General features: G+C 33.6%; 1 protein-coding gene across 1 annotated transcript in view; it reads right to left on the bottom strand.

The window, feature by feature from the left end:
* The window catches only part of ASCC3 (activating signal cointegrator 1 complex subunit 3), a 402674-nt gene that overhangs the window by 170904 nt on the left and 217234 nt on the right, over positions 1-14536 (bottom strand). Inside the window, 4 exon segments of the mRNA XM_006148783.2 lie at positions 3297-3473; positions 4319-4405; positions 5761-5925; positions 9205-9324. Of these exon segments, the coding sequence (XP_006148845.1) occupies positions 3297-3473; positions 4319-4405; positions 5761-5925; positions 9205-9324 (549 nt within the window).

Here is a 14536-nt window from a genome sequence, read left to right as displayed (position 1 = left end):
AAGATGGTTTTTAAAACTTGATCTTGGGGACCAGCAGGTGGCATGGTGGTTAAGGTGCTGGACACTCTCATATGGCTGACCACGGTGTGAGTCCTGGATCTGGCAGCTTGCTTTCTCACTCTGCCTCTCTCTCTGTGTGTGCTAGGTTTGAGTTCCGGACTTGGCAGCTTGCTTCCTCACTTTCTCTTTCACTCTGTCTCTCTCTGTTCAAATTAAAAAATAGTAACAAATGGAATTAAATAAGTAAATAAATATTAAACAAAAACAAACCAAAAAACAAAAACATGATCTTGAGACACCATTCAATTTATTTATTTTTTTTGAAAGTGATTTTTGTTCTTGGGTGTGTTCACTTGCTGGAGAGACAGAGAGAAAGCAAGAAATCACCCTCAGGGAGGATGACCATGCTATAGTCCTTTCTCCTCCGTTCTCCTCTCACGATCCTGGGCATGCACACACATGCGCTCAGTGTGAGTTTTAAGCTGCCTGGTCCAGGACTCGAACCAAGATTGACTACGTGGAAGTCCAGTGAAAAAACTAATCATTAAACTATCTGCTGATCCAGACACTACTCAATTTTAAAAGCAGCAATATTTGAAAACAAAGAATGTTAAATCTGGTTAAAATCATCAAAAGATTAAAAGTGGTTAAGATTTCAAATGGCAAAGAAATGACTCAGCCTAAAATTTTAAGGTTAAAAATAAGTAGAAGAGGGCTTTGTTTTTCCATTTTCTATCAAAAATTTGATAGAAACGTGTCTTTCAATACATCTGACTACAGTATGTTGTTTTAGTTTTAGAAGCTTAAGAATAAAATGGCATTTAGAAGTATAAGGACAGTACTGATACCCATTAGGAAACACATAAATGCTCTTATTAAAGCCCAGATAATGATAAATACAATGAGCATTTTATTTTATCAATTGAATAGGTTTTCTATCTCATTCCAATCTTTTTTTTTAATTTTTTTAAGGGTGTGTGTGCTTGATGAAGAGAGACAGAGATAGTGAAAGGGAAAGGGAGAAATCACCACCACCCCCCCAACCTGAGGGGGGGTGGTGATGGCCATATGGCAATCCCTTGTCCTCCATTCTCCTCCTGGAATTTTGGACATGCACACACACATACCCAGTGCAGTCTTCAAGTCACCAGGTCCAGGACTCAAACCATGGTCAGCCATGTGGGAGTCTAGCACCTTAACCATCACACTACCCACTGGGCCCCCACTTGTTCCTCTGAAAAAAACTGTTAGGCTACTTTTCTCAACTGTCTCGGAAACTTGATTTAATTTAAAAAAAAAAAGGGAAGGAAAAATGCTATATGCAAGATATAAACTGGACATTTTAATCTAGAATGATATAAATTGGGTGAAAATAATTATCAAAGTCTACAACAGGTACAGTTTGGAGAAACTAAACATGGGCTTAAAAAAACAATATTAGGCCATTTCAAGGTTTTAACTTAGGGGATACAAAGAAACTTTAAGACATACAAAATAAAACATCATTTTACAGACCTGAGAGTGCTTGTAGAATTATTGATGGTTTAAAGTTAAAAAATATAATAAACTCAAGTGTAATTTATATAATGCATTCAAGGTTAATAAATCTGTAATAGCTATTTAAGAAAAACTAGGGATGCACTGAGCTATATCCTCAATCAGAGGTTGACTTCCTAGGCACCAATCATGAAGGAAACCTAAGTTTTACATCGCGAAGCAATTCTTGTGTCAGTCTCTGATAATATCTTTACAATTCTGAGTAAAGAAGAAATGTTGCCAGATTATTCATGCAGAATCCAGTAAACCTTTGCCTTTCACGTCAGTGATTATGTCAATAAAAAAATTAGAAAATATAAAATGACACTATTACATTTCTTTTCAGATAAATCGACATAACAAAAGAAGTTAGAACAATGATTCCTAAAGAAGTTATAGTATCTGGAGAAGATACAAATGTTTTCACTACATTTACACACGCTTTATATAATTTCTGAAATCATCACCTGGTTTCTTGGTTACGTTGATTAAATTACTACAGTCATTCAAATTGTTTACCAATATATCTTGGTTTGTGTTTACAAATATTTCATCTTTATAGCTATTTCAAAACACTCCTGAGTATTCGTGGCTGTTAGTAATAATCTATTTAACGAAAACATACTTTCTTTCTACATTAAGTCTTTGAACTAAATTATAAATATAAGATATAGTAGAATATTTTCCATATTTCAAATAAACTTAAGCTTTAATTGCACCTTAATTTAGTGGAGGCATTACTCAATGAAAAAAATAGTAAAAAGTAATTGTAAGAGGTAAAGAGTATTTGTTTTTAAAAGTATGTTTGGAAGTGATACTTTTCACTTGAAAGATAAATAGGAAAAAAATGTTATCTCCTTGACTTCCCACGAGGACTTAAATATAAAAACATATACCTGAATATTTTATACCCTGGCATTTTCTTAAAGTTACAAGTTAAGTGAGCTGTAATTTAAGGGGTAATTTTCTCCAATGTTCAATTTTTCAGTATTGACAATAGAGAAGAATGATTCCATTTTCAAAATCGTAGACTTACCATACTGAATATATGGCATGAGGTATTTATATTTATTAAGGTCATGTTAAAATTATTATTATTTTTGGATAGGTTTTTGCTATAGGGTGCATGCGCTCGCCAGAAAGACAGAGAGACAGAAAGTGAGAAATCATGCCCCCTCCCCCGGCGGGATGGCCATTCCACAATTACTTCTCCTCTATTCTCCTCTTGGGATCTTGGGCACACACAAACACGCTCTCAGCATGAGTTTAAGCCACCGGGTCCGGGACTTGAACCGCAGTTGACTACATGGGAGTCCAGTGAAATAGCCATTACGCCAACTGCTGGTCCCAAGACTTCATGTTAAAATGATTACTTATAATATCTGGCAAAAGCTACAAAAGTTCTGCAATCTTTTTTTTTTAATGCAAGAAAATTGTACCATTGTTCTTTTCATGTAAAAGAAATGAGCTTCATCATTTAAAGCCAAAGAAAATCAGATATTAATATTTTAAAACTCTGTAATGGAAACAACAGTAGCATTAAAAAAAAAAAAAGAAAGAAAGCCAAACCAACCCCCAAATGTTATCCTCAGTACTAATTAATAACCAGAGATTACAGAAAAGATGTACAAATTAAAAAGCCAATTCAGTGATGAAATTAAAGTTCGGTAGCATGTACTGTACATTCACAGGATAGCCAGAATTAATTCCTAAGACTCTCAAGGCAAACGAGAGAAATGGAGAGGGAGTAAGTTTCTTACCTGTGCAACATATGCAGAATCTGATATAAGGGAGAAACTGTCCATTTCTCCTCGACTGATATAAGTTTGAAGTAAGATGTTTATTTTCCCATAACTATTCTCTACACCTCCAGGAGCTGAGAGTTCACAGAAATTGTTTAATAAGGCATCTAATTCTTCTATCTCCTCTTCTCTGACCTAAAAGAATCAATATTTTTATTGGATATTGGGCTGATTTATTAAAACTTTTTATATTGAAATGAAAGGATATTATAAGTTTTAAAAAGTTTCTATAATATTATAACTCGACATTTTACTTTGTATAGCTAAATAATTTTTATCTACAAGTAGCTAATGAAATACAATATAAAACTATCTTGAGGCTGATACAATTACATTTCATTATTCATCACCAATATTACAGTTGCCATTGACATATAAAAATTTGATATGCCACCAAAATTAAATCTTCTGACCTCACTATCCTTCAATTGATGAGATTTCATTTTTTATTTGACCAGAGTAAAACCTCTGCCCAAATGGATTAGGGAAAACTTGAATTATCTTCAAATGCATTCATTATAGTCATATATTTTTATATGGTATAATACATTCATAGCTTAAAGCTGTGAAGTACTATGATTCAAAGTCTTAAAGTTTTTACTGTTAATAAGATTAAACTGTAATACAGGTACAGAAATGTTCATATCTAAGTTTGAATCATGCATGTACTTCATATTTTCTTCAATGATCTTTATATTGCAAATAACCCAAAATCAATATACTATATTCTTTGACATTGTAACTACTGCCAAACTCATTTAAATTATTTGATTTTGAGTACAGAGTAAAGAATGATGTCAGGTATGACATAATATTATAATCTAGGATAGTGGATATTGTTGACAAATGGAGTAACACTGGTGATACTCCAAATGTAAAGTGTCATACAGCTTATATTAGGAATAACAATTATAAGCTTTTCTAAGTGAATGTGTACATATATGCGCTATGCATTTGATTCAAACTTCAAGTAATCTTACCTTGATTTGATCAAATTCTTCAGCCTTGGAGACTATAGCAAAGATATCACCTTCTGTTTTGTGAGCATCAAAGAGTTCATTAAAGGTCTGCCAAAGTAAGTGTTATACTTAGATTAAAATTGGAAGTCTAATAAAATATTTTAAATGAAAAAATATGAGTATAAATCACATATTCTTTTCTTTTTTTTTTGAAAGTGGTTTTTGCCTTAGGGCACATGTGCTTGCTAGGGACAGAGAGAGAGAGACAGACAGACAGTGAGAGGGAAAGTAAGAAATCATTCCCCTCTAGGTGGGATGGTCAGGGGATGGCCACGGTGCAATACTTTCTCCTCCATTCTCCTGCCACAATCTTGGGCACAAATGCATACATGTCTGTGTGATTTTCAAGTCACCGGATCCAGGACCTGAACCATGGTCAGCCATGTGGGAGTCCAGTGACAAAACCACTATGCCATCTGCTGGCCCTAAATCACACATTCTTAAAGAACATTTGAACCAGAGACAATGTAGAATTATTGCATCTGTGGCACGGTATTCTAAATCATTGCTTTATCAACATTGTCAAATTTATCAAAGAATGAAAAATATTCCTAAAACACAATTAGCTAAGGAAATCCTTTAAAAGCAGAAAGAATTGAATAAAATCACTTAATGAAACTGATGTATGTAGATATCTAAAAAAAAAATTCATCATAGCATTCTGGTCTTTTCTTGCTTTTAGTGTGAACACATGGAAATCTACTCTATTCCTCAACTCTAAGCTGATCATATATCATATAAAATTCAGAAAGGAAATAACTAGAAAGCGTATAATCTGAAGACTCTCACACTATTGCTAGAGACATACAGCAAACAGAAAACTAGGATGAGAACACAGAGAATGAAGGCAAAATGGAGAAAAGGCTGTGTTCCTGGAAAGAACTGCAGATAGGTTTAGCAAGTAGTTTGGGAGAACACACTAGCAAGAAGACAAATGAGAAAGGTTATTGAATGGCTTATAAACAAACTAAAATACAAAAACAAAACAGAACAAAAAATAAATAATAAAATGTAAGTATTAAAGTGTCACCCATGTCATAAAGGATTATGTTAAAAGGTAACAAGCTTGGTTTAGGTAGTGGTGTGATGGTGGAGTAGCTAGACTCACATGGGAAAGGTCCTGGGTTTATATCTGGGACCTCCCTGAGTACACTACACATACATGTATGCCTGTGATCTGGGCTTGCTGAGACTGGGAGTGGACAGGTAATCTTTACTAGTTGTTTTATATTTTCCCTTTATGAGGGTAAGTATATTGTTGGATTCATGTAACTTCAATGTATTGTGTTCTATTGTTACCTTTGTTATTTTGCACTAATATATTTTACTCTAGAAAGTACTCCATGTAAACAAACAAACAAAAAACCCAAACTGTATTGTCGTATTTGTCATGCTCAGAATACCTCAATGGTGTTGTACTTGATATAGAAGTGGCTGGCAGTTCTACCCAAATCGGTTGAGGAAAAGTATCCAGTTCGCTCCTCAAAACGTATCATCTGAGCTTTGTCTAGTTTTCGTCCAACTTCAATGACCAGCTGTTCTCGATGCTTTCTTAATGTTGGGTCAATCTAAAAGAAGAAAATACAAACACTTGAATATTTCTTAAGAGACGATTCCTTGCCAACATATGCCTATTGATGGTAATTAAGATCTCTTCTTGCCATTTCATACTCTAAAAAATCCATTTTAAAGTACATTTTTATACATTTAGGATACAACCAAAATATTTTATTCCATTAAATAAAGGAAGCTTTAAAAGCTCATTAAAATGATCATTCTTCATACTCTTTTCAGATATCAGTATTTTGAAATCTGAAATTCTTATATGGTCTTATACTCTTTAAGATGATAAAGTTTACAAATTAGATATTTGAGAAAAGAGATAATAATTGCCTTCTCCCTTCCACATGACAATAATAGTAATTATAAATGATCAATTATGATCAATTCTACTTCATCAGTTATTTGGAGAAATGACAGCAAGAATGCTTTCTACTGTCAAAGTAAAGATACATGAAAATAAATGCAAAGTTACATTTTCTAAAGACTAGTTGTACTGTTCTAGTAGTTTTCATAACTGCTGATGAGAAAGAACTAAAATATTGGGAACAAAGAGTAAAGTTAAATCAACAATGAATTTTTTTGTGGTTTTGGAACTATCGTATCAATCGTTTTCTGAGCAGAAAGGATGACATTTAACACACAATATTAACAAATACTCTTGTTACTATGAAGCATGTGGTGTAATATATGTACATACATACATGTATACATGTACACCTGCCAGTTTCTGCAGATCACTCTTTGGTAATAAGCAATAAAGCAAAATATGACATTGAAGGAGGAGTGGGAGAATATATAAACATATTAGAAATCAATTAATGAGTTAATATTCTTACAGTTTGTTCCAAGATCTTTATGGCAGTTTATTCATGCACAAAAGGTAACTAAAATATATTTTAAAAAATCAGAAAAATGAGGCAAAGGGAAATTAATTGTAGGGAAGTAAAAGAAAGTCAAGAATCATATTACCAAATACAAAAAGTCGTAAGTATTTACTACAAGTTATATACTATAGATATCAGGTTTATTTTTGGAGAGATTTTCACTGTAGGGCGCGTGTGCTCGCCAGACAGAGAGAGACACAGAGACAGAAAGCGAGAAATCACCCTCCATGGGGGATGGTCATGCCGCAATCCCTTCTCCTCCATTCTCCTCCATTCTCCTCTCGGGATCTTGGGCACGCACGCACACGCACCCGGCGTGAGTTTTAAGCCACCGGGTCCGAGACGCGAACCTCGGTTGACTACGTGGGAGTCCAGCGACATAGCCATTACGCTAACTGCTGGTTCCCGATATCAGGTTTATTTTATGAAAACAATTTATTAATTACATATGATTAAACCATTAAAATATGCTAACGTTGGACCAGAGGTGGGGTGGTCAGTAAGGTGGCTGGATCCTACACAGCTGACTGCTTGGTTTGAGTCCTAGATGTAGTGACTTGACAACCACACCAGGTGTGTGTGCGTGTGTGGCCAAAGTCTTGAAAGAAGTGAGAAAGAGCAGAGAAGGGATTGATGATGATCCCCCAGGGGAGCTGCTTTCTCTGTCTTTATCTCTCTCTCTTTTCATCCTCCCCTACCCATCTCCCCACTGAGTAAAACAAATTAAAAAATTTCTAAACTGAAAAGGTAGTAAAACAAGGTATCCTTATACTGAAAACTTACACAAAAATGACTTTGTTATTAACTTCTGATATTAGCTTAAAAATCAGTTGATGTGCTTATCTTATTCCAAAGTTTGAGATGGCTTAGCCCATGGAAATGTATGTTATGTTTTATTTTTCTTTACTCGTTCAGAATGTCATAGTGCAACTGACTACTCTCAGACTCTAAGAGATTATCTGTGATGAGAATACCTAGGATTGTATTTTCAAAAATGTGTAAAGTTACAAGCTATAATACATCTATTTTTTTAAAACTTTTTTTTTAAGAGAGTATTTTTGTTGGTTTGTTTGTCTTTTTTTGCTATGGGAGCATGCAGTTGTTGTTAAGACAGAGAGAGACAGAGAGAAATCACTCCCTGGGGGGATGGCCATGCTACAATCCCTTCTCCTCCATTCTCCTCTCAGGATCTTGGGCATGCATGCACATGTACTTGGTATGAGTTTAAGCCATTGGGTTCATGACCCGAACCACAGTTGACTACATGGGACTCCAGTGATGTAACCATTATGCCATCTGCAGGTCCCATAATACATCTATTTTTAAAATAAAACATTTGGCTATAAAAAAAGACATCCATTTGAAGATTAGCACATAGTCCAACTGAGACTAAGAAAGGCAGTTGAATTCCATTTAGAGTAAACCTAAGTATGAAAACCTAATAATTTTAGATTAACAGCCTCAGAACTAGTTGCTGCTATAGTTTTTCTTATCTCCCTCTCCCCTGCAAGCTTGTTTTAATTTTCCTATAGCAAAATCTACTGTAAAAGGAAAGGAAAAGGAGAGAAAAAAAAAGAAAAAAAAAGATTGGGAACAGTTTTGACAACACAGTGAGATGGATATAAAAACTAAATTATTTGTAAATGGAAGAAAACTCTAATTTTGAGTTACTTTCAACTTCTTTGCTAATTTAACTTAGCTCTAGTGAATGTCTATGTGATGATAGTTAAATAATATTTTCATTAAACCACTAAATTTTACTTGTAACTTGAAAGCACTTACAGTGTATTAAGCAGAATTCAAAGAAAAAGGACAAGCTTGCACAGAATCCATAAATCACATGGATCGCACCATGATATAGTTCCTGGGGAGAGCTGCTATCATGTGCATTGTCCTCAGCCTATGTGTACACACAGGATTATAAAACAGACCCTAGCCTCCAAACTGGTAACAGAATAACTCATTGATACCACCTTTTCATTTTGAATAGGGGTTAGAAGGGATTCAATTAGAGGAACAAATTTCTTGTAATGTAAGTGTATTATCAAAAAGGATCTGTCAGTTTCCTTACCTCTGGTTTATTCCAAAGCTACATTTGTAACAGTTAAAAGAAATCACAGCAAAAATATTAGTATCCAAATGAAAATATACTCAAATAATAAGTTATAAGAGGTTAACTTAATAGTAACAGTGAGAAAGAGAAGTAAATAAAGCAAAAACAATTACAGGGGCCCAATTACATTTTCTCTAATATTTTATAAAAAAAGTAAAAGCTCTTTGTTTTTCTTCTGGGTATCTCTTTTCAGATAAAAGAGTAGCAAATATTTATCCTCATATGATGAAAGGATTACAGAACCAAAAAAGCAGTTTGATTTTTTTTTAAATAAATGAGTTTTCTACCTGATAAGCCTTGTGACTGATGCCATATACTAATGGATTTGCTCTCATCCGTACATAAAGGTAAGTGTAACTTATCCACTTCACTGCTTCTTCCACATTAGTAACTGTTCCCAGAGCTATCTACAAACCAAAAATACAACAGAAATTAAAGTAATGCATTAAAATCGAATTAACATTACATCGAAGACCATTTTGTAAAAAGTTAAGTTTTTAAAGTACATAGTCATACTGTATTTAAAAGGAGGCAAGCAAAATGACTAGACATGACACTTGTTCAATTAATTAAAAATCAACCTTCCTCATTTAATGGAGAATAGTACATGAGGAATGCTATCTTTTAAAACTGAACTTATCCAGTATTATGGCATTTGATTATTTTTCCTTGAATCGAGTTTAATTCTACATAGCATTAAGGACACTTTTGGCATTCATGAACCTTCTTTCACTCAGTATCCACTGTGTTTTAGTTTCACTTCATGTGATCACACTGCTGAAAAATTTAATTCTAAGTGCACCAGAACTAAAAACAACAAAATCCTGCTAATTCTACCACTCTTTATTCTGATTTTGTATATTGTCATCATTGAAACCACAGTGGGCATGAATTAGCTTTTACCTATGAAGATACCCATTAGCAGGATTGCTGTATAAATACATAATATGAATAAATAGGAAAAGCAATAATTTCTGCTCAAAAATAAATTTGATTTTTATTGAGATTATATATTAAAAATACATATAGTTTTGGAGCCAGCAGCTGGCATGGCGGTTAAGGTGCTGGACACTCCCACATGGTTGACCACGGTTTGAGTCCCAGACCTACTTACTGACTTGCTTTTTTACTTTCCCTCTTTCTTTCTGTGTCTTTCTCTAGTCAAATTTAAATACAAGAATGAATAAATAAAAATAAATAATTAAAAAAATGCATATAGTTTTTAAAAATCAGGCTATAAGAAGAGTAGGTGATTTTATTTATTTATTTTTAGGATTTTTTTTTTTTTTTTGCCATAGAATGTGTGTGCTCACTGGAGAGAGACAGAGAAAGACAGAGAGAAGGAAAGTGAGAAATCACTCCCCATGGGGGATGGTCATGCCACAATTCCTTCTTCTCCCTCTGCCTCTCATGCCTTTGGGCATGCATGCACACACGCCTGGTATGATCTTTAGGCTGCAGGGTCTGTGGCTCAAACTGCAGTTGGTCATGCAGGAGTCCAGTACCTTAACCACCATGCCACCTGCCAGCCCAGTTTTATTTTTTTATTGATAAACTTAAAACAAACTATAGGTTAAAACTCATACTTACATATTTAAATCATAATAAATATTGGATGATTCTTTACATTCTGAAAGCAAATTGATTTTTTAAAGAAAATTTGTTATCAAGAACATGATCTTGTTGGCAAAAGATAGAGAAAGTGAGAAAGCATCCCCCAGAGAGGATGGTCACACAACAATCCCTTCCCTTCCATTCTCGTCTTCAGATTTTGGGTATACGTGTCCATATGCCTGGTATGTTTTTCAAGCCATTGAGTCCGGCACTCAAACCATGTAGTGCCATGTAGGATCCAGCCACCTTAATCCAGCTGCTTTAATACCAGCTGGCCCAGAAGTGTAATTTTAAAAATAGTATTTAATGTAGCTTCTTGATATACAAATTACATGAAACCAAAGATTGATAATTAAAAAAACACAACAGCATATAAGATCTGTATAACAAGGAGAAAAGAATTATTAGACAACATTAAAGAATTTCAAAGAAAAGTTTTCTTAAAAATATAGTTCCCTGGGGAGCAGGTGGCATGGTGGTGAATGTGCCAGACTCCCACATGGCTGACTGCAGTTTACCAGTGGCTTGATACTCATGCCGGGCACATATGTGTGTGTGACCAAAATCTCAGGAGAAGTTGTGGCATGGCCATTCCCCCAGGGATGTGTGACTTCTGACATTCCTCTCTCTCTGGAGAGTGCACACATCCTATGGCAAAACTTAAAAAAAAAGTATACACACACACACACACACACACACACACACTCACATACACACATATAACTTTTTAGCCAATCAATAGCAATTTTGCTCTTACTTAAGATATTCATTTTACTTTAAACATTCATCCAATTTGTGACACTTCATATTTGTTTATTCTTTTTCCCATATCTTAGCTATTTTTTTTACTTCCTAATATAGTATTTAAATCAAATGAGAAGAAATATACCCTAACTAAATTATTAAATTTTAAGAGGAAAAAAACAAATTAAAAATTCTTTCAGTTTAGTACTACTAATAAAGAAAGTAAAAATCTTCCTGTTTGCTTTAATTGATATATTATAATTTCTAATTATATATAATTTTGTGAAATAAATATGTGAAGGCTTATCTGTCCTCAGTTAGTTGAAGATGAGATATAGCAGTATATAATTTTCATTATAATACTATGTCATACTATTTGTTATTAAAAAAGAGAAATGGCCAAAAGTAAAAATATGATAAGGGAAATTCTGTCTACTTACTTGTAAATTTACACTATCTGATTTTTAAAAGACTAAGTCATCTACAGATAGGTAAGTATACACATTTCCTGAAGTGTAAACATAAGGGTTTCTACAGAAAGAGCAGAAAACCTAAAACTGAGGCAATGAGGGAGGTGTATAACAATTCTTAAAGATTTACGAGTAGGACAATTATACGTTTCCTATCTGCTTAGGTAAATGAAACTAGCTCTATGATAATGGCTAAAATTCTAGTAGGCTCCTTTAATTTTGATTCCATTATTTGATAGTCAATATTGTATTAAATCATATGACATATTATGATCTAATGACAACAGTTAAAATAATGACCTCTGTTCTCTTATGATCCCATGATATTATTTGAAAGTAAAATCACATAACTCCTAAGAGTAGAAAAGTTTTAAATGGCTAAAATGAGCTTATTATTATTTTTAAAATCATATGGTAGATAGTACTAATAATTACCTACTGCAACAAGGGATAAAAAGGAAGAAGTACATATCAATAATCGGATTGAGTATTCTAAATGTTGAAGTGTTCTAATTTTCATCAAAAGAAAGAGACTGCTCAGAAGAAAATATAAATTTATGATGGTACAGCTAATTTTGAGACTAATCCTTGAATGCCATCTAGTGACAAAAATAAAAATTTACTTGTAAATATCTGGTGGCTACTTAGTACAGGATGCCTTCCATAAAACTGTTTTTTCCCCATAATATCTTTTTTATTTTATTCATTCATATGAATAACCACTAGGTTAGTAACAAGCCTGTACTAAGTAAAGCACAACAGATATGGTTAAGGATGGTCCCTGGTCTAAATTTTGCACTGGGAGAAATATTGAGGCATCTTTGAGGTCATTAAACTCTATCAGCAGACATTACTGGAAACCTAATTTGTGCCAGCCCTGTTTAGTCCATACCTGGTCCCTGGTCTCTAGTTCCCTGATCATGGAGACTGAGATACACATAATTAATTAAGATAGCATATATGAATCTACCATCTCCAGTGCCTAGCACATAATATCTATTCAGAAATGCTTTTAAAGAAAAACATCTCTAGTGTGCTCAAAATCCTGATGGGAGGCAGAAATGGAGGAAAAAATTATTGTGGTGTGACTAAGTCCCTTTGCGGTTTGCTCTCTCTCTGTCTTTTTAGTGAGCATGTGTACCCTAGAAACTTAAAAAAAAAAAAAGAAAAAGAAAGAAAACTCTAGTAATCACTTCATATCTAATTCACCTATTTAAACTTAAGTTTACCCCAATGGTTTTTCTGAATGTGTTTTAAAAATTGGTTGAAATCATATAAAAACTACATAAGAAAGTGTGTAAGTGTGCATATACATGTACATGTATATATGGATGTGCATATATATATAAACTGCTTAAATAAATGAGAAACCACTTACACTAACATTCATTTATTATTCAACTAAAACTTCAGTACTGGCCGCTAAGTACAAATAGGCTAAGTATTAAGGGCCTGTCAATTACTGCATGACAACTCGGCATAGGTGATTATTAGATCTTCATAGTTCAGTGAGAAAACTCCTACTTTATAAATGAGAAAATGGGGACTTTATAGGTGAAGTGAGTAAAGTAACAGCTTGTGTGGAGCAAAAGACCTGTTTTGGAGAAAAGTCAGAGCTAGACTCGAGAAGGTTGGTCAGACTGCGAAAGCCTTAACCATGAGGACGAGGTGTTTGTATAACACCCTGTAGAGACTGGAGGCATCCTTATGGAATACATGTAAGATTAACACAGTTGTAAAGTATGGACTAAACAGGGCTGGCACAAATTAGGTTCCCAGTAATGCCTGATGATAGGGTTTAATAACCTCAAAGATGCCTCAGTATTTTACCCAGTGCAAAATTTAGAAGCTTTAAATAGGGATGGAACTTGTGACCTTTCAGCATTAGGATTATGGAAACAGCCCTATTAGACATTAATTGGGAAAGATGCCTTATAAAATATTTGCATTAAAATTATTACTTGATAGATAATGTCTCCAGTTCTAAACCAATGGTCAGAACTAACATTCATAAAACCAAAGAATTAGTAGAGGCAGTATTCCTAATGTGATATGACCTTTATGTGCAACACTGTCACTATAGTCTTGCAAAAATTTGGGGAGTCTTAAGACTTAAAAATCTATTACCATAAGAACATAGCATACATTTGCTTTCTAAACTAATTTCACACTTGATTTTCACAGATTACCAAATTTAATTTCACATTTAACTATAATTTAAGGAAGTTTCTTTAACAGTAAAGTTAATTTTAATTGAGAACTATTTCAGTAGACTAAGTAAGATAAGAGAAAGTTAGTTTAGCCATGGCTATGCTTCACTATATTACCTAAAAATTTCAAAGCATATGCTTTATTATTTAAATGTCATTAATTAATACATCACAAAATAGAATTATAGTTGTTGTCATTTCTGAAAATGACCTATCTAATAAGCACTTTCTGAATATGACATGAACTGGTAGACCATACTCATTTTTAATATCTCTTGGCTTGACCAAATAGTTTCACCAATGTTAGTTAATTGTCCCTAAGAACAAGTCTCTTGAGGACAAGAGCAATACTTTACTCACTTTGTGTCTTCCACATAATAATATTACCACCTGTGTCTCTCATTTACAAAGAGGTACCAAGGACACCAATTTTTCCTTGACATGCTTTAAAAACAAACAAATAAATAAACAAAAACCAACTGCATAATAGAGTCTTGTTTTTCACTGTTAGAGAAATTTTCATTTTGGAAAATATTTAGTTCAGATGTTAAAAGAAGGCAAATGTTAAGTATTAATGTAGG

This window comes from Tupaia chinensis, unplaced genomic scaffold (assembly GCF_000334495.1).
Source record: "Tupaia chinensis unplaced genomic scaffold, TupChi_1.0 Scaffold000244_1, whole genome shotgun sequence".
Lineage (NCBI taxonomy): Eukaryota > Metazoa > Chordata > Mammalia > Scandentia > Tupaiidae > Tupaia > Tupaia belangeri.
The sequence above is the reverse complement of the archived record's forward strand: the minus strand, read 5'-3'. Positions and strand labels throughout refer to the sequence as shown.